The following is a 24,848-nucleotide window of genomic DNA, read 5'->3' on the forward strand; positions in this document are numbered from 1 at the left end:
AAAATAAACAAATGGGATTACAACAGATTGATAAGCTTGTGTATTGCACAAGAAACACTCAGGAAAATGAAGACGCATCTGACAGAATAGGAGGAATTTATTTGCAAACACTGCAACCTATAAAGGTTTAATAACCAAAATATATAAAGAGATCAAGAAACTCCACAACAACAAATAGCCTGGTTAAGAAATGGGCCAAGGACTTCAACAGACAATTTTTAAGAGAGGAAGTCCAAATGGCCAACAGACACATGAAAAAATGCTCAAGATCACTAGCCATCAGGGAAATGAAAATGCAAACCACAATGAGTTTTCACCTCATCCCAGTTAGAATGGCTTTCATACTGAAATCAACAAACAACAAATGCTGTTGAGGATGTGGAGAGAAAGGTACCTTAATCTATTGTTGGTTGCGAATGTAAACTGGTAAAGCCAGTATGGAAGCAATATACAGATACCTCAGAAATCTGAATATAGACCTACCATATGACCCAGCCATCCGACTCCTGGGAATTTACCCAAGGGAAATGAAATCAGCAAATAAAAGAGTTATCTGCACCCCCATGTTTATTGCAGCTCAATTCACAATAGCTAAGACATGAAATTAACCTATATGCCCAGCAACTGAAGACTGGATAAAAAAATTATGGGATATGTACACTATGGGATACTACACAGTGGTGAAAAAAGTGAAATCTAGTCATTTGCAACAAAATGGATGAATCTGGAAAACATGATACTTAATGAAATAAACCAGTCCCATAGGGACAAATTCCATATGTTCTCCCGGATCTATGATAACTAATAGTGTAGCTAAAAGGCAATCTGTAGAAGTGAAATTGACACTTTGAGAAGCAATGACTTGAACAGCCCTTGTCTTGACTGTCAAGGAAAAAAAATTTCCTCTTAATGGAGAATGGGACTGGGAATAGGAGAGGGAGGAGGAGGTGTAGTAGGAGTGGGGGTGGGTCACTGTACACTAACTTCCCATGAAGGACCTCTGTCCTCAAGGAGTTGTATTGTAACTGTGTCTAAGTGCTCCCAAAAGGTATATCATTATTGAGTGCTTCTTCAAAGTTAATTAAGTTTCCAAAAAAGAAGTGAATGGGAGAGGGAGGAGGAGTTGGGGTGGGAGAGTGCATGGGAAGATGTGTATGGTGAGAAGAATCACTATATTCCTAAAGTTGTACTTATGAAATGCTTGAAGTTTGTATTCCTTAAATAGTTCCTTTATGCCCCCCTTTAAAGATTTATTTATTGAAATAATTTATTTATTGAAATAATAATTTATTTATTGAAATTTATTTATTGAAATGCAGAGTTAGAGAGTGAGAGAGAAAGAAAATCTTCCATCCACTGGTTTACTATCCAAATTGCTGCAACGGCCAGGGCTGGGCCAGGGCCAAGCCAAGAGTTTCTTCTGGGTTTCCTGTGTGGGTGCAGGGGCCCAAAGACTTGGGTCATCTTCTACCCAGGCTCATTAGCAGGGAGCTGGATCAGAAGCAGAGCAGCTGAACTTGAACTGGTGCCCATATGGGATGCTTAATCCACTGCACCTCAGCTCTAGCCCCCTTTATGCCCTTTTGTAGTTCATCTGCTCTTGCCCAAGCTCAGCCTTTGATTGTTTTGTGGCCCTTTGGTTTTGCCTTTTTTCAGAATGCCAACCTAAGTGCAATGTGTAGCCTTTTGTTTCTGGCTTCTTTGACTTAGCCTAATGCATTTGTAAGTTTTGTTGTTTCATATATTGGTGATTTGTTGCTGATTACTGTTTCACTTTATGGCTGTACCACAGTTAATTTAACCAGTCAGCATGCGAGCATTTTAAACAGTTCCCCTCTGCCCAGCCAAGACTTCAGGTAACTACTTTTTATGATATGACCACAAAGTCATGAGAGATCCCAAGTCAAACTGCCCAACTAACTTACACCTGAATTCCTGTCCTGTAGAAATGGAGAAATAATGCATATTTGATATTTGAAACTGCTAAATTTTGGAGTATTCTGTTATGCAGAAATGGCTAACTAAGATGAAGTTGCTCCCAACCTTTGGTGATTATGAATAAAGCAACATTCATATAATGTTTTGTGTATGCTTATGTTTTCATTTTTGGGGGTTGAATATTTACAAGTGGAATTGCTGGGTTATATTGCTTTTATTCTTCCATTTCGGTTTATATCTTTTGTTTTCTTTCCTCATCTTACTGCATTAGCTAAGATTTCTGGTATGATACTGAATGGCAGTGGTAAAGGGCATAATTTTTTTTTTTTTTCAGATCTTAGGGAGAAAGTATCTAGTTTCTTAACCATTAAATATGTTGTTAGCTGTTATTTCTAAGGTAGATATTCTTTGTCAAGTTGAGGACATTGCTCTCCTTTTGCTGTAAGTTTTGTCAGATACTTTTTCTGAATCTACTGATAAGATCATATGATTTTTCTTCTTTAAGCTGTTGATGTCAGAAGTTATGTTGATTTTAGAATATTGAACTAGCCTTGCACACCTGGAATAAATCCCACCTGATCATGTATATAATTCTTTTTGTTCATATATCTGATTTGTTAAAGTTTGCTGGAAAATTTTACAGCCATGTTCACGAGAGATATTGTTCTATAATTTTCCTTTTTTGTAGTGTCTTAGTCCAGTTTTGGTATTAGTGTAATGCTTGTCTCATAGAATGACTTAGGAAGTTTTCTCTCTGCTTCTGTTTATGGAAGATATTGTAGCAAATTGTTATTATTTATTGCTCGTACCGCTATTCTTGATAGAATTCACCAGTTAAACCTTGTGGGTCTGGTGATTTCTGTTTTGATGGGTTATTATTATTATTATTTTTTTTTGTGACAGGCAGATTTAGACAGATGGAAAGAGACAGAGAGAAAGGTCTTCCTTCCGTTGGTTCACCCCCCAAGTGGCCACTACGGCTGGCACGCTGCCCCGATCCAAAGCCAGGAACCAGGTGCTTCCTCCTGGTCTCCCATGGGGTGCAGGGCCCAAGCACTTGGGCCATCCTCCACTGCCTTCCCGGGCCACAGCAGAGAGCTGGACTGGAAGAGGAGCAACCGGGACAGAATCCGGCGCCCCAACTGGGACTAGAACCCAGTGTGCCAGCGCTGCAGGCGGAGGATTAGCCTAGTGAACCGTGGCACCGGCCTTGGGTTGTTAACTTTTTTCAGTTCCTTCCTTCCTTCCTTCCTTCCTTCCTTCCTTCCTTCCTTCCTTCCTTCCCTCCCTCCCTCCCTCCCTCCCTCCCTCCCTCCCTCCCTCCCTCCCTCCCTCCCTCCTTCCTTCCTTCCTTCCTTCCTTCCTTCCTTCCTTCCTTCCTTCCTTCCAAGATTTATGTATTTATTTGAAAGTCAGAGTTATTGAGGGAGAGGAAGAATAAAGAGATAGGTCTTCCGTGCCCTGAGTTACTCCTCAGATGTTTGCAATGGCTAGGGCTGGGCCAAGCCAAAGCCAGGATCCAGAAGCTTCATCTGGGTCTCCCATATGGGTGGCAGTTGCCCAAACACTTGTGCCATCTTCTGTTGCTTTTTCCAGGCCATTAGCAGGGAGCTGGATCTGAAGAGGAGCAGCCGGGAAACAAACTGGTGCCCATTTGTTATGCTGGCAAAGCAGGTTGCAGTGTTATCCCTTATGCTACAATGCTGGCCCCTGTTTTTTCAGTTTTTTTAATAGGCCTGTTTGTAGTCTTCATTTCTCTTTGTGAGTTTTGGTTGAATGTGTGTTTTTAAAGAATTGGTCAATTTTATTCCAGTTGCAAATTCATGGGCATGGAATTAGAATCCTTTATACTACTCCTTTCTTGCTTAGTCCAGTTAGAGGTTTATCAATTTTTTTTTTTTTTTCAAAGAAACTCCTTTTGGTTCTGTGGATTTTTCTTGTCAATTTCCAGTTTCAAGTTAATTGATTCTACTGTGATTTTTATAACTTTTCTTATTTAATTTGCCTTTTCTGGTGTACAAAAATGGAAGCGTGTTTCAGCTTTTTTTCCCCCCTTAGGCGAGATAAGAAGGCTAGAGGAGGCAGAAGTTGGTTATTTTTCCTTTCTTTAACATCAGTTAACCTCTGATAAAACCCATCCATGTTTTTCAGATTCTGCTAAAATACGTTTCCTTGACGTTTGCCTCTTGTAAGAGCAGAATGCTCTGGGTGTATTCAGAGTGGTTATTTTTCCCCTTTGACTGCATACAGAAAGCGTCGGGGAGTTTTATCTGATCTTTACCTTGAATACCTGATAGAGTTCCTAGAGGTAAAACACATGGGAAGTGTAGAACTCTTGAAAGGGCTGGGTGTCTAGTAGTTTTTGTGTTGGGTTTTCAAATGAAAAGATGAGACATAGTAGCCTCCATCATTAGAGCTCTGCTGGATAGCTCTCGACCAGCACTTATTATTGAGGGGAATACAATAGGTGCACGGCACCCAAAGCACATGGGCTAGATAAAACTTTTCAAGCATACATCAATAGAAAGGAGATGCCAGATAATAAGGGCTCCAGGATGGTATCATGATCCCAATCAATCATTTTATTTAACTTTTATTTAATAAATATAAATTTCCAAGGTACAGCTTTTGGATTACAGTGGCTTCCCCCCCCATAACTTCCCTCCCATACACAACCCTCCCATCTCCCGCTCCCTCTCCCATTCCATTCACATCAAGATTCATTTTCAATTATCCTTATATACAGATGATCAATTTAGTATATACTAAGTAAAGATTTCAACAGATTGCACCCGCACAGAAACATAAAGTACTGTTTGAATACTAGTTATAGCATTAATTCACATTGTACAACACATTAAGGACAGAGATCCTACATGGGGAGTAGGTGCAGTGATTCCTGTTGTTGACTTAACAAATTGACACTCTTGTTATTGTTGTCAGTAATAACCCTAGGCTCTTGTCATGAGCTGCCAAGGCTATGGAAGCCTTTTGAGTTTGCCAACTCCGATCTTATTTAGACAAGGTCATAGTCAAAGTGGAAGTTCACTTCTCCCTTCAGAGAAAGGTACCTCCTTCTTTGATGGCCCGTCTTTCCACTGGGATCTCACTTGCAGAGATCTTTCATTTAGGTCTCTCTCTCTCTCTCTCTTTTTTTTTTTTTTTTTTTTTTTTTTTTGCTAGAGTGTCTTGGCTTTCCATGCCTGATATACTCTCATGGGCTCTTCAGCCAGATCCGAATGCCTTAAGGGCTGCCAATCAGTCATCTTGATTACTGTCACAGGTTCCCGAAACCAGCATTCTTTTATTAAGCACCCCTGGAAATGATTGCCCTTCTGCCTACTGCTGCAGCATTCAGTTGGGAGGGTGTGCTCTCACCCAGCCTGCATGACAAGAGAGACAGGACTCCCGCCATTCCCTTTTCCAGGGGGCAGTGGCCCCTCTGAGAACATGTAGGCAGTATCCTGTACATTTTTGATCTTTCAAACCAGTCCACACACAATCTCTGCCATTAGTTAATTACTCTCTAAGTTTTCCTAACAGTTGCTGACTCCAGCCGTGATTTCTGCCCTTGGTAAGCTGTGGTTCTCTGTGTTTGCTTATCTCTTTAGTTTTCTTTTAGTTTTCTCTGTTGGACCTAAGAAGAATTGTTGATTTTCAGTTTTTCAGCATTTTTTTCTTGTTGTGAGGATGGGAGTGACACTTTCAAGCTCTTTGCATGTCAGACCAGAAGCCAGAAGTTCTTCTTTTTACTTTTACACTACTCATGTCTTTATATTTACAGTGGGTTACCCAGGGCAGGTTTTTGGCCCAACAGTTAAGAAGCGGTTAGGATGCCTGCATCCCACATCAGAGTACCTGGATTCGATACCTGGCTCCAGCTGCCGATTGCAGCTTCCTGCTTTCTGCTAATCGGACGCTGGGGGAGCCAAGCGGTGATGGCTCAAGAGGTAGGGTTCCTGTCACCCATGTTGGAGACCTGGATTGAGTTCTCAGCTCCTGCTTTCATATACCTCAGTTTCTAGCTGTTGTGGGAATTTGAGAGTGAACCAGTGGATGGGAACTCTCTTTCCCTGTCTCTCCGTCTTACCTGTGTTGCTCTTCTGTCTCTCAAATAAATAAAACATTTTAAACAAAACCAATTTTGTGTAAATAAAAAAAAGTGAGTTACTTACAAACAATGTATCTCTCTCTCTTTTTTTAGGATTTATTTATTTATTTATTCAAGAGGTAGGATTACAGAGAGAGAGACAGAGAGAAAATCTCCCATTTGCTGGTTCACTCCCCAAATGGCCGCAATGGCTGGAGCTGGGCCAGTGTGAAGCCAGGAGCCAGGAACTTCTGGGTCTCCCAGTCTCCCACTTGGGTGCAGGGGCTTTCCCAGGCCACAGCAGAGAGCTGGATTGGAAGAGGAGCAGCCAGAGCTCAAACCAGCTCCTGTATGGGATGCTGGCACTACAGGCGGAGGTTTAGCCCATTATGGCACAGCGCTGGCCCCATTACCTTCTGTCTTTTATTGGGAGCAGTTATCATTTACACTCAATGTATCTATTGATGTAATTTTCTTTAAGTCAACTATCTTGGAATTTGTTTTTTTTTTTTTGTATTTGTTTTTATTTCTTCATTTTTTGGCTCTCTTTTATTTCCATAGTTGCTTTATATGCATATATATATGTTATATATAGATACTTTCTGAAAATTTTTAGAGATTCTCTAAGGATTACAGTATGTATTTAAATGATCACAGTCTACCCTCAAGTAACAGTATGCCATTGTAGGTATAGTCTGCAAATCTTTTAAGAGCGTACTTCTAATCCCATCCTTTATGCCTTTGTTGTGTGTTTTACTTTCACATGTTTTGAAACCAAAATATATTATTGCCTGTTTTGCTTTTAAAAAGTCAATTACATTTTAGAGCAATTAAAAATAAATAAAAAATACCTTTTATGTTTACCTTAATTTTTTATTTATGAAACTTTTCATCTCTCTGAGTAAATCCAGATTTCTGTCTAGTATCTTAGCCCTTGTGTCTGAAGAACTTAAACATATCACAAATCTGCTAGCAATGTTTGGTTGAAAAACATCTTCACTTTGCTTTCATTATTGTACTGTATTTTCCTTACATGGAGCTCTGAGTTGGTAGGTTTTTTCTTTTTAATATTTTAAGGATGTCCTTCAAGTATCTTCTGGATTATAGTTTCTAATGAGAAGTTTACTATAATTAATGTGTTTTCTTTTATTCTGGCTGCCTTCCAGATTTTCTCTGGCTTTCAGCAGTGTGCGTAAGATATGTGTTTGTGTGCCTGTGCTTGTGGTGTGCACATGTATGTATGCATGTTTACTTCTGGAGTTCACTAAAATTCTTGACTCTGTTTTGATGCCTTACATTAGTTTATGAAAATGCCTGGTATGGTTTCTTCAAGTATTTTTTTTGTCTGTTTCCTTCTCTGTTGTCCCTCTGGGAATTTGAGAATCTAATTATACATATGCTACACTACAGTGAACTCCAGTTGGACTAAAGCTGGGAGCCTGGAACTCAATCCATGCCTCCCACCTGAGTGGCAAGGACCCAACTACCTGAGCCATTACCTGTTGCCTTCTAGGATCTGCATTAGGATGAAGCTAGAGGTGAGAGCTGGAGGTGGGACTTGAACCCAGGCACTCTGATGGGATACTTGGGTATCCTTAACCAGCTGTTTAACGGCTAGGTCAAATGCCTGCCCTCCAAACATATTTTTGCACATTTTCCTATCACTTTCCTAATTCAGAGCATCATCTCTGGCATGTTGAACTAGCACAATGACTTTCTTTTTCCCTGGTGTTGAAGAATCTATCTGAAGGTTCTGGTCTTAGTGTTTCCGGATCCTGTGGCTCACCCAGTAGAAATTCTTCTGTAGGAAGTCATGTTTTTCATCTATTGAGAACATAGCATTTGTAGTAACAAAACACTGACAGCAATCTAAATGTCCTACAGAGGAGTGGTTTAAATAGTTAGGGTTATTGTCAGCGTACATTATATAGCCTTATAATAATATATATTTTAATAAGCTTCATTTAAAAGTATAAAGTTAACTGAGATACTATACAAGTTAATCGTTATTAGACAATTTAAAGTACTCAGCAAAATGCATAAAAGATGCCCTCCCCAGCTCTCCTGGGCGGGGCATAGGGGAAGAGGAAGTGGGTGGAACGCAGCGTGCCTCTTTGTTCATTTGGAATGTGGGGCCTCAGCAAACCTTAGTCGCCTTGACTCCCAGCGAGTTGGCAGCAAAGGGAAATCTCCCTGCGCGGCTGCCCTCGACTCTCGACCCTTGTAGAAGGATCTTGAACTCACCCCGTCAGGCCCCATGGGCAATAACCTGGGCCTTTCCGGTCCACCCCAGCCTGTCCCCTCGCAGGAGGGCAAGGACCAGCGGGAGACGCTTGACCGCCACCCACCCGGCCGCGCCCCATTGCCGACGCCCCCTGGCCACCAGGTTCCCTGCGTTGACCCTTCTCCTGGCTGCCAGCCCTCCGGGAGGCCTGCCCAGCGGCATGGTCAGACTTCGTTCAGTCGGTTTGGAATAGCGCCTCGCAGACGCTACCCGATCCAGCAGCCCCGGTATTCCCGTGTGGGTTGCCTACCGACCGTGTGCTGGAATGGCAGCCCCAAGAAGCCTGTGCTGTCTGTTCGTAATTCCAAGACGGTGTGTAGGTCGGGGACGGTGAGGGTCCCCCCTCTTGACCGCAGGCTGACTCGCCGCCCAGGACCTGGGCAGATCTTCAGCTCCACCCAGCCCTCGCAGTCTGCTAATGCTCTGGACCCATGTGCCCCGCAGAGTGGTGCCACCGCCCTCCCAGAGAGGAAGAGGAGGAGGAGCCCCATGGGGGAAGACCAAATCCTCCTGGCTGGCCGGGAGACTAAGGGAGGGTGCCCTGCTGGCCCTGGGCAGGGGCAGTCAGCCGTCTGGGCCCCGCTGACCGGTTCCCAAGACTCAGATGCCCACTTGAATAAGAGACCCCCCACTCTTCTGAGAGCTCTCCGGAGCGCTCCACCACGGCTGGCATCCCTGTGCCCGTCCGCAACGCCATTAGCAGCTCCTACAGCTCCACTGGCGGCCTGTTGCGGCCGAGGAAGCGGGGCCGGCCCACGTCGAGTGCCTTCTGCGGGCCGGCCGCCTCCTGCTCCAAAATACCAGAGAGGCCAGCAAAGGTGACTGGGGAGGAGGCGCTGGGGCCTCGCTCCAGTACCTCACCTCCCTTGGTGACGGACAGGGAGTCCCAGAGACGAAGAGCGGTAGGTGCAGCTGCGGAGAAACCAGGCTTGCGGGATTCCCCGCCTACACCTGGCGGCTCCTGGCCACATAAAAGGAAGTTTGCTGAGCAGCTTTCTGGGGGAGGGGACCTGGGGACTCTGCCTCCCGCGCCCCGGCTGGGCTATCCTGTCACTCTGGAAGATGGTGACATGGCAACGAGAGGTTCATCTCGGTGGCTTAACCAGTTCTTGGAGCACAGGATGGATGCTGCCCAAGAGGCTGCCCCCGGGAGCCCACCCCGCACTCAGCCTCCCAGCGCGCTCCCGCTGCCTGCAGCCAGCACTGCGCCCTCATCAGCTGCCTTCTGGGGCCCGATAAAGAGGCAGACTGCTCTGCGGTTTCCAGCCTTCCCAGAATATGCTGGAGTAGCAGTGACGGTGGCCCCTTCGCCTGCGAAGACAGCCCGCCTAATGGGCCCTGTTGACTCTTCACGGCCACAGCATCTTCCCGCCAACTCTTTAGGCCTCAAGCCCGCAGCCCCTTGTGTGGGACTGATCGCTGCTCCTGCTGTGATACTGGTCAGTGACACCAAGTCCCCGCCAGCCCTCCGGGCTGAGACATCTGCCAAAGTCGCCACGCCACAGGGCCCGCTCCCTACCTCCTCACCACGGATGCTGCTGGACAAGCCACGCACCCCACCTCATGACGCTGTCTGCCCTGGTGGTGCTGCTCCTGAGAACTTGACAGCACCCGTGCTCAAGACCATGTGTACCACCACATCTGGAAGTGAGAGTGCAGGCCCTTTGCCATCTGGCCCCATACTCACAGCTCCAACTTCTTCCAGCTCTGCCACCATGATGACAAGTTTAAAGGCGGCATCTGTGCGCTTGGCCAAACACGTCAAGTGGACCACTGCATCAACAAACACACCAGCCTCAACTGCTCCCGTCTCCATGATCCAGGCTCCTGCCTCAACTGCTGCATCCTCCGCTAGCCAGGCTCCAGCCTCAACTGCTCCAGCGTTGTCTAGCCAGGCTCTTGCCTCCCGTGCAGCTGCCTCTGCCACAACTACGAGTACAAGCAAAGACTCTTTTTGGCTTTGGTGTCAGCAATATGACCAGTGCCCAGAAAAGAAAACCCACTTTTGGATTTGGTGTCAGCGATGTGACCAGCCCCTTGGCAACCAAGGCTGTTTTTGGCTTTGATTTCAGCGACCCGAGCAACATGACTGTTTTTGGCTGTGGGGTCAACGGTGTGACCAGCCCCCTGACAGCAATGAGCGCTTTTGGCTTTGGTGTCAGCGATGTGTGCAAGGTCCTGGGCAACCCGAGTCCTTTTGGATTTGGGTTCAACGTAGTGACCAACACCCTGAGCTGTCGGGCTAACAGCACAGCCTTTCCTCTTTGGTGCTCCACATGCCTTAGTTACCTGCTTTACCCCAGCTGTGGGGCTCTATATTCCACTTTTACAAGCTTCATACTAGGCCAGTATCACCCCCAGTCACTGATTTTGGCCAGTCCCTCCCCAGGGAAGCTAACTAAGATACTTTCCTGTGTTGCTTTTCTTCCTTGCCTGGGATCCGTGTAGGGAAGATCACCCCTAATCTATGTTAGGAAGTCCAGTCTAATGAGCCATACTTTCAGATGATATTTTATTCTCAGAGTTCTCTCCAACCCTTCCCCATTCCTCCCTTTTTTCCAAAACTATATGCCCCAGGCCGAAGAGCCAGTCTTTTGGGGAGAAATATTTACATATGTGTAAATTAAAAAGCAAAAATTATTTGAATGTGTTTGAATAAAATTATTTTTTAATTTGATATACATTGTCTTTGAAATTCCTTCATGCTGGGCTTATAAAGGTGGTTATGTTTAAACACTGTGAAGGAGAAATTAGCTGTAAAGTTAAGTGTGTTACGTGGATGTAACTGGTCTCCTGTGTTGACGGAAGTTGGATGTTCTGTGGTAGGGACTGCTCCTCATGCCCAAGGACTCTGAGGTCTGACTTGTTGATGCTTGGCTATGCCTAAACCACAAGTTCTACTGTGCCTATCAGGATCGGAGGGCCGGTGGTGAGACACGGGTATGGAAATCAGGCTAGTATGTACTCAGGTAGAGCCTCTTAGGTTAGTACTCTGAGCTAGTTTACTCCAGCTCCACGGGCAGAATGATTAATCTAGCATCCTCCTGCAGATGGTATCCTGCTAGGGCCTGAAGGAGAGTAGGTGTGAGAGTGGGTTTGGCATGCACTGGACAGGAACAGGAGACTGGGACTTCCCTCTACAAATCAAATACAGACTTAATTCCTGTTGAGTGGAGTTGGAATTTTTAGTATGAATTTGAGATTTTGCTTCTTGTTTATTTCATTAAGAATTTTAAAAAACCTGTGTTCTTCAACAGTTGCATGAAATATACCTGGCATACAGTAAATGTGTTATCATTATTTGCTATTTTTATTGTTGTGCTGTTAATTTGTTGATATGGAATAACCTTCCAGATGGATGAAGTGAAAAAAGGAAACCACCGAAGTGCAGAACTATGGAGAGTGTGCTGTTGTTTGTGTAATGAAGGGGGAGAAAGGATTCCTATGTGCCTGCTTCTGTATATTATATGGTAGTCACCTTTGCAATACTTTAACCAAAATACCTGACAGGACATGCTTGAGATGTAAAAGGTTTATTTTAGCTTACAGTTTGGAGGTTACAGTTTAGGATCATGTGGCACCTGTGGAGGCTGCCCATGGCAGGTGTGGAGGAGCAATTGCATGCTGAGCTGGGAAGCAGAGAGCTAGGCAGAATTTCAACTCAGAATGACTAACTGGGGCTGGCGCTATGGCATAGTGGGTAAAGCCACTACCTGCAGTGCCAGCATTGCATATGGGCTCTGGTTCGAGTCCTGGCTACTCCACTTCCGATCCAGCTTTGTGCTATGGCCTGGGAAAGCAGTGGAAGATGGCCCAAGTCCTTGGCCCCTGCACCTGCACAGGAGACCTGGAAGAAGCTCATGGTTTCAAATCGGTGCAGCTCCAACCATTGCGGCTACTTAGGGAGTGAACCATTGGATGGAAGACCTCTCTCTCTCTCTCTGCCTCTCCTCTATGTAACTCTGCCTTTCAAATAAATAAATAAATCTTTAAACAAAAAAATGACTAACCCTCTTTGGAGAACCGCTCATCAAGGACACCCACTTAATAATCTAAGTACTTCCCAGGCAGACCTGCCTGGTGGTTACTGTAATTAGATCAAGTCTCCACCCTGAATCTATTAGCCATCAACATTAAGGCATCACAGTTCAAACATCTGCATGAGTTTTGGGGAAAGAAATCCTATTAGACCTGAAATATACGTACATATAGTATCTGAAAAGATACAGGTGAAACCAATAAATTTGTTTACATTTGCAGAGAGCAACAAGATGATGGGGAATAGAGACTTATCATTCTCTTTTTGTGTCTTTTGAATAGGATCCATAATTAATATATCATTTAGTCACCAGAAATGTAAATTCAATCGGTTTCTTGCCTTCTTTTGAAAAATCTACCCTTTACCATTAGATCAGGCTCATTTCTAGAATTAATATGAATTGTCATTTTAGCCTGGAAAAAACAGTATAATTCAACTTCAGTTATCTACAATGGCTGGAAGGTATGGACTTCTGGTGTAAATTTAATTTTGATTAATCAGAATTTTGGAGCCAGTGGTTGTGGCATGGCAAGTAAAGCTGCTGCCTGTGTTACCACAATCCCATATGAGTGCTGGTTCGTGTCCTGGCTGCTCTACTTTTTTTTTTTTTAATTTGAGAGGTAGAGTTATAGGCAGAGAGAGGGAGAGACAGAGAGAAAGGTATTCCATCCTCTGCTTTATTCCCCAAATGGCCACAATGGCCGGATCTGGGCTGATCCAAAGCCAGGAGCCAGAAGCTTCTTCCGGGTCTCCCACATGGGTACGTGGGCCGAAGTACTTTGGCCATCTGTGCTGCTTTCTCAGACCATAGCGGAGAGCTCGATTGGAAAAAGGGCAGCTGGGATATGAACTGGCACCCATATGGCATGCCAGCACTGCAGGTAGAGGCTTAGCCCACTACGCCACAATGCTGGCTGTTGCTCTGCTTTTGATCCAGCTCCCTGCTAATGGGCTGGGAAAAGCAGCAGAAGATGGCCCGAGTATTTGGGCCTCTGCTGCCCATGTGGGAGACCTGGATGAAGCTTCAGGCTCTTGGCTTTGGCCTGGCCCAGTGCTGGTGATTGCAGCCATCTGGGTAGTGAACAATCAGATGGAAGATTTCTCCTTGTCTCTCTATAACTCTTTCTAAATAAATAAATAAATACTTTTTAAAAATCAGAATTTTAATCAGAAGCACTTGGTTTCAAAGTATCTATGCCTTTTGAAAATTTCCAAAGTTTTTTTCCTTGTCACAGTTAGTATGACATACTGAACTTACTAGATTCTGTTCATTTTGAGGATTTTGTAGGACTTGACAGTCATCCTTCAACTTGTAAGAAGGTTAAGAAACTGAATTGAATACATACCAATTTTAGAGTATGTCACAGGAGAGTTTTTCTTCTTTTTTGATGTCAACAACCACCAAAATCTCATCCTCATAAGGTTTTGTGTGTGCAGGTGTTTGAGAGCTGAAATTTGCCTAAAAGGATAGAAGAATTCTAGGTAGTTTAAATTTATCACATTTATGACCGTCTTGTTTATCGAAATTTCTGGACAAATATGTAAGTACTTGTATGGCTTGAATGTAGAGCTCTTTGTTTTTCATGGGAATTTATTGCCATTTCTTGGTGTTGTAGGATTTGGAGTGGATCAGTTAAGAGATGACAATCTTGAAACTTACTGGCAATCAGACGGCTCCCAGCCTCATTTAGTGAACATCCAATTCAGGTAACACTTTTAAAATTTTTCAGTGTGGAATATAGAAGAACAAGGGAACCTATTTTATTTACATAAAATTTAAAAAAGAATAAAAATTAATATCTTTTGTGTATAAACTGTTAAGTCATAGAGGTTATTGCAAGCATCTTAATTTGACTCTGTCTTAACCTTTATAAATTTCTTACAGTATCTTGCAGTTTCTTTTATGTGCATGTTTTTCAAATACAATTTTCAAAATAATTTTTATGAGTTAAAAAATATTGGTTTGCTTGGCTGTGGCTCAATGTATTGCCTTAAGTAAATCTGGAGGAACAATAATAAGTTCTTTATAGAGTATTCGTATAACTTCACCTATTTGTATTTGGAAAAATGATTTTGACTTAGAACACCTCAGGGCATTTTTAGTTTTAAAAATGCTTACTTTTGGGGGAAAGAAAAGTAGCCATATATTTATTAAGTGCTTTGAAATAATGGACATAGATGGAAACCAGTTAACTTTGGTTATCTTGTGCCATTTATATCATCTGTTTTAACATCCTGCAGCCTTGTATTTTTAATTGCTTGCTTTTATTTTCCTAAAGGCCAGATAGTAAATATTTCAAAACTTGTGGGCCATCTGGTCTCTGTTGCAGTAACTCAATTCTGCTGCTATACCATTAAAGCAGCTGTATACAGTGCATAAGTGACAGAATTTATTTTACAAAAATTTAGATGGTGGGCAGGATTTGATCCTTAGGCCATAATATGCCAACTCCTATCCTAGAATGTTAAATATGTTTAGACCGGAAGTATTAAGAGGAGTGAACGCTTTTTTTATAAGGCTTAAGATACCAGAGAGAGACAGACAGACACCAAAAGAAATCTTTCATTTGCTGGTTTACTTTCCAAATGCCTGCAACAGCCAAGGGCAGGGTAAAACCAGGAGCCTGAATCTCAATCTGTGTCTCCCATGTGGTGGCAGGAGCCATCATCTGCTGCCTTCCAGGGTGCAACTGGCTCGGCAGTGGAGGAGCTGGGACTCAAACCAGGCACTCCAGTATGGGATACAGGCATCCTAAGAAGTGACTTAACGGCTGCACCAAATGCCTACACTTTCCTTTATTAGATTTTTTAAAATTTATTTCCATTTTTATTTGAAAGACAGAGAGACAGACACAGATTCTAGAGAGTATATCATTTTTTAAATCTTGTAACAATTTTCTAGATTGTGGGTTCTGTAATTGTTTTCATATTGAAATTTCAAAAGTTTAACTTATTTACTCAGATCGTACACCATGCATTTATGGAGCTTAGTTTTGATTTCAGCAGGTTTGACTTTGAAGGCTGGGTTTGTTATCAGTACCCTGGGCAGCTTCTCCACAAAGGTACAGCTGTTCTTACTAGAACGGTCAAGGACTCAGGGCCCTCCCCACTTAACTCAGCCTGTGCCTTTACCAGAGAAGTCCAATGCTTTGAGGAACATATTTTAAATAATTGTTTTAGAAAAGTTGCAAATACAGTATAACTTTTTCCCTCTCAGTCATTTCGGAGTAAGTTATCAATATAGTATCTCACCCCTCTGGGATAATTCATCTTTTTTTTTTTTTTTTTTTTTTTGACAGGCAGAGTGGACAGTGAGAGAGAGAGACAGAGAGAAAGGTCTTCCTTTTTGCCGTTGGTTCACCCTCCAATGGCCACCGCGGCCGGCGCTCTGCGGCCGGCGCACCGCGCTGATCCAATGGCAGAAGCCAGGTACTTATCCTGGTCTCCCATGGGGTGCAGGGCCCAAGGACTTGGGCCATCCTCCACTGCACTCCCTGGCCACAGCAGAGAGCTGGCCTGGAAGAGGGGCAACCGGGACAGAATCCAGCACCCCGACCGGGACTAGAGCCCGGTGTGCCGGCGCTGCAAGGCAGAGGATTAGCCTAGTGAGCCACGGCGCCGGCCATAATTCATCTTTTTTGTTAAATTTCTGAATACCCTGCTATGGGAAATCTATTCATCTGCACCCCTGCACTCCCAGGGAAGAACACACTCAAGCTGGGCGAGAACAAAGCCAGGAGAGTGGAAGTGGGTTAAGTCGCCAGAAAGTTTAATCTGAGTTGCTAGTGTAATGTGGCTGCCACAGACCTGAGAGGATCCTGGCATGAGATAATGGAAGCATGGGACCTATGAAGACCTTCTGGTGTGTCAGGTTCCATATTGGCTTCTCTGAATACTGGGAAACAAAGTTAGAATGTGTTCAGAAGAGAGAGGGTAGAATGGTATGGGTTTGAGATCAAGCCATAAAATACAAAATTGTGGAACACATAGTCTGCTGAAGACTTTGGGGGGCCATGGTAGCTTTCTTTCCACAATTTGAATATTTTATACTCCAGGGAGGGATTAGATTCCTTTTGTGTAACTTTATTAAGAAAAAACTTCGTCCAAAAGTTGAGAGCTACTCAAAAATCAATTATGACTGTGTATAAGGAAACTTTTTAAAAATGAGAATTGATCAAAGAGAATTCAGCTATTTCATTACAGTAGTGAGTTAATGGTCAGAAAAAAATTAAAATTGGGTATCTACTTGATGCAGATGGTAATTAGATTATGTGACCTTCTAAGCTAATTTGTAGCTCTGTGGGCAGTAATTCTGATAATGTCAAAATAAAATAAATTATTCTTCACTTGCTAAAGGTTCCTCATTCTATTTTGTTAAGTAGCTTTAAACATTACAAACATTTTAAAATATGAAATATATGTAAATTCAGGAATCAGCACATTAACAATTGAAGTTTCACACAAGATTCCTGTATTGAATATTTACTTGTATTTGCAAAACTTTTATTTTTCTGTTTTCTTCAGAGGAATATGCTGTTCTGCCAGTCATGCAGAAGATTTACAAAGAAATAATCTTTATAAAAATCTGAATAGAACACATTTAAAAACTTTTACCTATTAAATAGATAAATACTTCTCCCCAAAAAAGAGACAATTTTATTGAGGACTCCAAAGATCTTTTAATTTTTTTCCTATCATAATTTATCATATTAGAATTATAGATGAGACATTTTAAAGTATTTATTCACTGAAAATAAACAGTAACTACCCCATAAATAACAGTTTTATGAAAAATAACTGTCTCTTCTCAAATTAAAAATAGCAGGGCTGACATTGTGGCACTGTGGGTTAAGCTGCTGCCTGCAATACCAGCATTCCAAATGGGCAAATTTCGGCACCAGTTTTTACTTCTGGCTGCTCCACTTCTTTTTCCTTTTTTTTTTTTTTTTTTTTTTAACAATTTATTTATTTGAAAGGCAGCATAACAGAGGCAGAGGCAGAGAAAGAGAGAGAGAGAAGTCTTCCAGCTGCTGGTTCACTCCCCAAGTGGCTGCAATGCCTGGGGCTGTGCTGATCCGAAGCCAAGAGCCAGGAACTTCTTCCAGGTCTCCCATGTGGGTGCAGGGCCCAAAGACTTGGGCCATCTTCTGCTGCTTTCCTAGGCCATAGCAGAGAGCTGGTTCAGAAGTGGAGCAGCTGGGACACAAACTGGTGCCCATATGGGATACCAGCACTGCAAGCAGTGGGTTTACCTGCTACATCACAGTGCCAGCCCTGCTGCTCTACTTCTGATCTCGCTCCCTGCTAATGTGCCTGAGAAAGCAGTGGATGATGGCACAAATACTTCAATGACTGACACCTACCTGGGTGACTTAGGTGGAGTTCTGAGCTCCTGACTTCTTCCTTGCCCAGCCATTGCAGCCATTTGATGAGTGAAACAGTGGATAGAAGACCCCTCCGACACCTTGTGTCTGTGTGTGTGTGTGTGTGTGTGTGTGTGTCTCCCTCTCTATAACTCTGCCTTTCAAATAAATAAACAAATCTTTAAAAAAAAATGAGAAAGGAGTGCTTGCTTTACATTTTGTTGTGAACCTCTTTGATGTATGACCCTAAGACAGCTGGTGTCTCATTTCTGTCTCTTGATGAAATGTTTTACAATGTCCTATGGCAGGCAGCCTCTGGAGAACTCCACCCTGTAACCATAACAGAATTTTTCTGAAAAGGGCACATAACATCTTAGCATTCTTAATAAAATAGTTGTGACCTAGTTTATCCTCTGAAAGGATCTCAAATGAATGTCCTAAATACCCAGAGAAGACTCTCCTTTGGCTTTTGGGAGCTCCAGTGAGTCCCAACCATCTGTGACCTCTGGGAATTGTTTGTTGCTATCGTAATTTTTCGTTCCACAGCTATTGTTCTGTGCTGGTCCTTGTGGAATTTTACCCACCAGATTAGTGATCAGACAAAGACTAAAAGAATCTCATGTAGATTTCTAGAGGTTTTTTCCAATGTGTAGCTCTTCCCTAGTCAACTCAGAGACTGGCTTCTCCTGCTCTGCATTGCAGTCCAGAAATTGCTTGTAGTCAGTGAGAAAGCCCAGGTATGGATTGGGCTTTCTTTCTCTGAGGCCTCGGTCCTATGCTGCCTGTTGCTCGGGGTCTATAGACAGTTGTTTCTTTGATGAATGTTCTTGAGTGTTCTTGTTGTTTGTGCTGGGAAGGCGAGTTTTAAAGCAATTATTCCTTGATGAGCAGCTATTCTGTGCTTTCCATTTTATTTAACTATACTTGCTGAAATTTTTAAGCTCTTTTATGTCCTATTGAAGCTGTCTGTGTCATCTTAGTCCTGTGAAAACTTCCATTTTAGCATCCTGTTAACATTAGTTAGAAAAACACTGTTTACAGAATGAGAACGTTTTTCATCATTACACCAGGATCAAAGAAGAATTTAGCTGTTTATAAATATAAATCATTTGTTTACTTGTCTAAAATTAAAAGCATATAGACTCCCCATGCTTCTTTTATGTCTTATGCTCCTGGTAATAACTATTTTCTGTTTTAGTGTTAAGTCTTGTATCTCAGGAATGATTAGTTACTCTTGCATACTGTTGTCTTATGGCCCACATTGAATTCTGGCTCTATTCTTCACTAGAACTGCTTGCTTAACCTGAGATCTAGTTTCCTCAAGTAGGAATGAGAATTCCTTGAAACAGAAGGTGAGAGAACTCCTAGAAACAGCCTTTTATTATAGTTTTTTCAATAAGGTGGAAGTGTATTTCTTTTACCTCTTCATATAAAAGGATTCCATGGTACTGGCTCTGTGGCATAGTGAGTGAAGCTACCACGTGCACTGCCGGCATCCCATATGGGCATTGGTTCAAGTCCCAGCTGCTCCTCTTCCAGTCCAACTCCATGCCAAAGGCCTAGGAAGGCAGTGAAAGTGGCCCCTTGCACCCAAGTGGGAGACCTGGAAAAAGTTCCAGGCTCCTGGCTTTGGTTCAGTGCAGGTCTGGCCGTTGCGGCCATCTGGGGAGTGAACCAGTGGATAGAAGAAGTCTTTCTATCTCTGCCTCTCTCTAATTCTGCCTTTTCAATAAAATAGGTAAATATTAAAAAAAAAATATCCTAGCAGTCCGGGAGAGATTTGTGGACCCAGGTTTTTTTCTTTCCTTCCATTCCCTTTATTTTTTTTTATTAAACATCTATCTTTATTTGAAAGGCAGAGTGACAGATATGGGGAGACTGAGAGAGGGAGAGAGAAAGAACGAGAGAGATATGAAGACATATATAAAGAAATCTTCCGTCAACTGGTTCATTCTCCAAGTGGCTCCAATAGCCAGGGCTGGTCCAGGCTGAAACCAGGAAACTGGAACTTCATCTGGGTCTCCTACTTGGGTGGCAGAGGCTAAGTAGTTGAGCCATCAAGCTGGATTGGAAATGGAGCAGCTGGGACTCAAACTGACACTCTGATATGGGATGCCTGTGTTGCAAGCAACAGCTTAACCTGCTGTATCATAATACCAGCCCCATTCCTTCATTCTTCTCTCATGGCTTTTATTTTCAAGGTTGCCTCATGATCCAAGATGTCTACTGGCATTCCACCTTGTTGTGTCCATATCCCAGGCAGTGGGAAGGACTAGGTAGGAAAGGCAAATTCGACAAATTTTCCTTTAAAACACACACTTTATTCAAACCTTACTGATCATAACCTAGTTATGTGGCCATACCTAGCTTCACGGGAAGTTGGATCTTTTAACTGAATGTTGTAAAGAAGGAAGGGGTAAAGAGACGTTTGATAGGCAGCTGAGTGTGTCTGTTTCTCTTGTGTTGGGATCTCATGGATTTCAAACCAAATGAGAAATTATTTGGGAGTCACCAGGTGGAAGCTAATATACTACCTTTATAAAATCACAGAACTGATGTTTGAGAAATATTATAACTGTATTAGATCTGCTGTCAAGTGTATTTCTTAATATTGAACCCTAGAATTAAACACACTTGCCCTTACACTTAACAGTTATAAAAGTCCTTAGCCGGGGCTGGCACTGTGGCATAGTGGGTAAAGCCACTGCCTGTAGTGCTGGCATCCCATGTGGGTGCGGGTTCAAAACCTGGCTGCTCCATTTCTGATCCAGCTTTCTGCTGTGGCTTGGGAAAGAGTAGAAGATGGCCCAAATCCTTGGGCCCCAGCACCCGCGTGGGAGACCCAGAAGCTCCTGGCTCCTGGCTTCGGATTGGTTATTGCTGCCATCTGGGGAGTGAACCAGCTGGCCCATGCTCCTATTAAATTTATTTATTTTTTTAAAGATTTATTAATTTATTTGAAAGGCAGAGTTGCAGAGAAGCAGAGGCAGAGAGAGAAAGAGAGAGAGAGAAAAAAAAAAGAGAGAGAGAGAGAATCTTCCATTTGCTGGTTCACTTCCCAGATGGCCACAATGGCTGCAGCTGTGCCAGTCTGAAGCCAGGAGCCAGGAGCTTTTTCTGGGTCTCCCATGTGGTTGCCAGGGCCAAAGGACTTGAGCCATCTTCTACTGCTTTCCCAGGCCACAGCAGAAAGCTGGATAAGAAATGGAGCAGCCAGGTTTTGAACCCGCACCCACATGGGATGCCAGCACTACAGGCAGTGGCTTTACCCACTATGCCACAGTGCCAGCCCCTCCTATTAAAATTATGACAGGGAGGAACAAAGTAAATGTTTGTTTTCCTGCCAACAGCTCTTTCTCAGGAGAAAGTGGGTAGTGGGTGAAGGAATAAATGCTAGGAATGTTACTTGTGTCATCAGGAATGCGGAAGGATTACCCTTTTCCTCTTGTAATACCTTGTCATGTTTGTCATGATATCTGACGTACAGTGAGCATTGACCATTAAATACAGGTAATTATTATTATAGTGGTGATTTGAGCAATTAGAATAGCAGCTACTGTGTTTCATAATCTTTTCATCTTCCTACATACATTGCTGTTTGAGAAACCTCATGAGTTTCTATGCAGTTTTTTTCATTCATCATAAGATAAAATTGATAAATAGTTTCACAAGATTTTAATGTAAAATTCTGTCATCTATGGAGAACTTTGGGTTAATAAGGCACAGAAAGACACATACTGCATGTTCCCAGTTAACGGCATTTCAGAAAGTTTGTGGAAAATGCATATTATCTTTTCATCTTATTTTCCATGAACTTTTTGAAGTCCGTGCATATTTAGAAACTAATAAAAGTTGATCTAATACTAGTGGGAGGAGGAATAGTGCATACCAGAGGCTGAGAAGGTGTATGAGGAGGAGAGAAGGCAGCAGGCACAGGGGTACAATTGAGTAGGAGGAATAACCTCTGACATTCTGTAGAACAGTAGGGTAATTGTGGTTAAAAACATTTTACTCATGTGGCCAGCGCTGTAGCATAGTGGGTAAAACCACTACCTGTGGTGCTGGCACGCCCTATGGGCGCCCATTCGAGTCCCAGCTTCTCACTTCCAGTCCAGCTCCCTGCTAATGTGCCCGGGAAAGCAGTGGAAGATGACTCAAGCCCTTTGGTCCCTGCACCCGCATGAGAGACTCGTAAGAAGTTCATGGCTCCTGGCTCAGGCCTTTGAGGCCATATAGAGAATGAATCAGCAGATGGAAAAAAATCTCTGTTTCTTCTTGTCTCTCTGCAACTATGCCTTTCAAATAAATAAATCTTAAAGAAAACAAATAAATAAATCTTAAAACATTTAATCATACATTTAAAGTTTGAGGTGATAGATACACCAGTCACTCTGGTCTGATCATTATACACTGTATACAAGTATTTAAATATCACACCATAGCCCATAAATATGTACAATTATGTGTCTGTTAAAGCAACATTAAGAAAAAATTTTACTGAATCTTTCAGAATAATTTTAAAAACTTTTGGTGATGTCAATTTCCTCTGCAAATCTAATGGAGCAATGCTTGTATCATTCATATAAACTATATGATTTCTAGGGATACATGAACCTGGGATATATGATGTGTGAACCCATGCTTTAGATAAAATGTGAATTGCAAAAGCTTGCATATTATTGTAAATTTGTATCAATGACTGTTGAATAACTGAGTACAATTAATTAAATAAAAGGCAATACTGGTTGAGATCCTGTGGGGTAGACAGATACTCCCAACTGTGCATACCTACTAGCTTTTTGACCTTAAGCTAGGGATTAACTTGAGTGTTCCTATTATTATTATTTAGTCAGTAAATGGAGATAACAATAGTAGCTGTATTGCTAGGTTAAGGAATAAACAAGGTGGTATATGTAAAACATTACTTTTTGAGCCAAACCCGTTTGCTATTTGCTGCTATTATTTTTTTTTAAGATCTTATTTATTTATTTGAGAGAGAATGACAAAGAGAGGGGGAGGCAGAGAGAGGTCTTCCATCTGCTTGTTCACTTCCCAAATGGCCGCAACAGCTGGATCCAGGAACCAGGAGCTTCCTCCAGGTCTCCCACAGGTGCAGAGGCCCAAGAACTTGAGGCATCTTCCACTGCTTTCCCAGACCATAGCAGAGAGCTGGATGGGAAGAGGAACAGCCTGGACACAAACCCGCACCTATGCTTGTGTGCCAGAGCCCCAGGCGGAGGCTTAGCCTACCATGCCACAGTGCTGGTCCCCTGCTGCTATTGTTTTTATTATCAGTAGTGTTATTAGTAGTCTCTTCCTTTTAAACCTCACCTGGATTATCTTTATGATTTAGTGACCAAATTGTCCTGAATTTCATAGTATAGAAATAAAACTACTCTGAGCAAAGAGCTTGATCCTTTAGGCCTGCTTTTTCTTTTGTCAAAAAACCAAAGTCCCTAAGAATATTCTTCATGATCTTTGATCTCACCATGGTAAGAAAGAGCTTCTACTTTCTGCTTGTGGATCATCAAAGAAAAGGTCTTTAGGATGTCATTAAAAGTTTCCTCCTACTCCTTTACTTCCTCTCCTGTTTCTCTTTTAGCCTAGCAAAAAAGAAAAAGATGTCAGTTTGATACTTCTGACTTCTTTATGGAAACCTGGTAGTGGTATTTATCCTGTCAATCATTTTTAGATATTTAGTGTTTTACATCTTGAGCTGAGGCAAAGTCCTTAACTGTCCCCATTCCTTTCTGATGAACAGCTTAGGTTACAGAAGCTTGCTCCCCTAACTAAGGGCTATGACAGATACCCTGCTGTCTTCACAGGCTGACTTTTGACCCAGACTGCTTTCTAAAGAGATCATTGTTATTACGATAAAGCCAGTTTATACTAGAATTTAACTTTCAAAGCACATTTAATTCTTAATGAATTTTAGGATCAGTTTTTTTTTAATTGCCCAGTTTCTTCCTTCTGATGGCCAAGTAATATCATCTCATTCTGAAAAGTCATTCAGAAAATGTAGAAATCATAAAGAAAAAACTGATCTCCCATAGTTCTACTATACCAAAATTGTCACTTTTATTATTTTTATGACTTCATAGGCCTTTTTTATACATAGCATAGATGTATATTCCTTCAAAATATCTTTTGTTTTCCTCAGAATGCAATTCTTTTATATATGGTGCCTTGTAATCTGCTTTTTTTCCTACTATAATTACATATTTGTATGGTGGTTTTCAATTTTTATTTTTATTTCTTAATGTATTAGAGAGGCAAATACTGATTTTCCATCCACTGATTCACTCTCTAAATGCTCACAGTAGCTTGTGCTGGGCCAGACTGAAGCCACAAACCTGTAACTCCATCCAGGTCTCCCATGTGGGTGTCAGGAACCCAGCCATTTAGGCCATACCTTGTTAACAGGCTGTGCATTAGCAGGAAACTGGAATGAGGCTGGAAACCCAGGTGCTCTAATGTGAGAGGTGAGTTTCTGGAGCAGTGTCTTAATCACTGTGCCAAACACCCTTTCCTGCATGGTTCTTTTAAATACAGATGCTGTTTAATGTAACAGTTGGGTTATACCCTGATAAATTCATCAGAAACTCAAAATCTTATTGTAGAAAATGCATTTAATATACTTAACCTAAAGAAAAGAAATATACTTAACCTACCAAACATCATAGCTTAACAACACAGTACTTTATAAAATATATATTGTTTACCCTCGTGATTGTGTGGTTATGTACATACAAACTGGCTAAGAAATTACCTTTTTCTAATCAAATTTGGGTATTATCAGTTATTTTAATGTTTTCCAATATGATAAATTTCATATTTCTGTGCTTTTATTTCTCTTTCTTTGACTATTAGAAATTGAGGGCTGGCGCCGCGGCTCACTAGGCTAATCCTCCGCCTTGCGGCGCTGGCACACCGGGTTCTAGTCCTGGTCGGGGCGCCAGATTCTGTCCCGGTTGCCCCTCTTCCAGGCCAGCTCTCTGCTGTGGCCAGGGAATGCAGTGGAGGATGGCCCAAGTCCTTGGGCCCTGCACCCCATGGGAGACCAGGATAAGTACCTGGCTCCTGCCATCGGATCAGCGAGGTGCGCCAGCCGCAGCACGCCGGCCGCGGCGGCCA

General features: G+C 42.5%; 1 protein-coding gene across 4 annotated transcripts in view; it reads left to right on the top strand.

Annotated features, from left to right (window-relative positions):
- ANAPC10 (anaphase promoting complex subunit 10) overlaps positions 1 to 24,848 on the top strand; it is a 112,943-nt gene that overhangs the window by 14,831 nt on the left and 73,264 nt on the right. For all 4 annotated transcript variants that reach the window (XM_008267395.4, XM_008267396.4, XM_008267397.4 and 1 more), the window contains one exon: positions 13,968 to 14,058. In XM_008267395.4, the coding sequence (XP_008265617.1) occupies positions 13,968 to 14,058 (91 nt within the window). The remainder of the gene's footprint in view (positions 1 to 13,967; positions 14,059 to 24,848) is intronic.

The sequence above is a fragment of the Oryctolagus cuniculus genome, chromosome 8 (assembly GCF_964237555.1).
Source record: "Oryctolagus cuniculus chromosome 8, mOryCun1.1, whole genome shotgun sequence".
Taxonomy (NCBI): Eukaryota; Metazoa; Chordata; class Mammalia; order Lagomorpha; family Leporidae; genus Oryctolagus; species Oryctolagus cuniculus.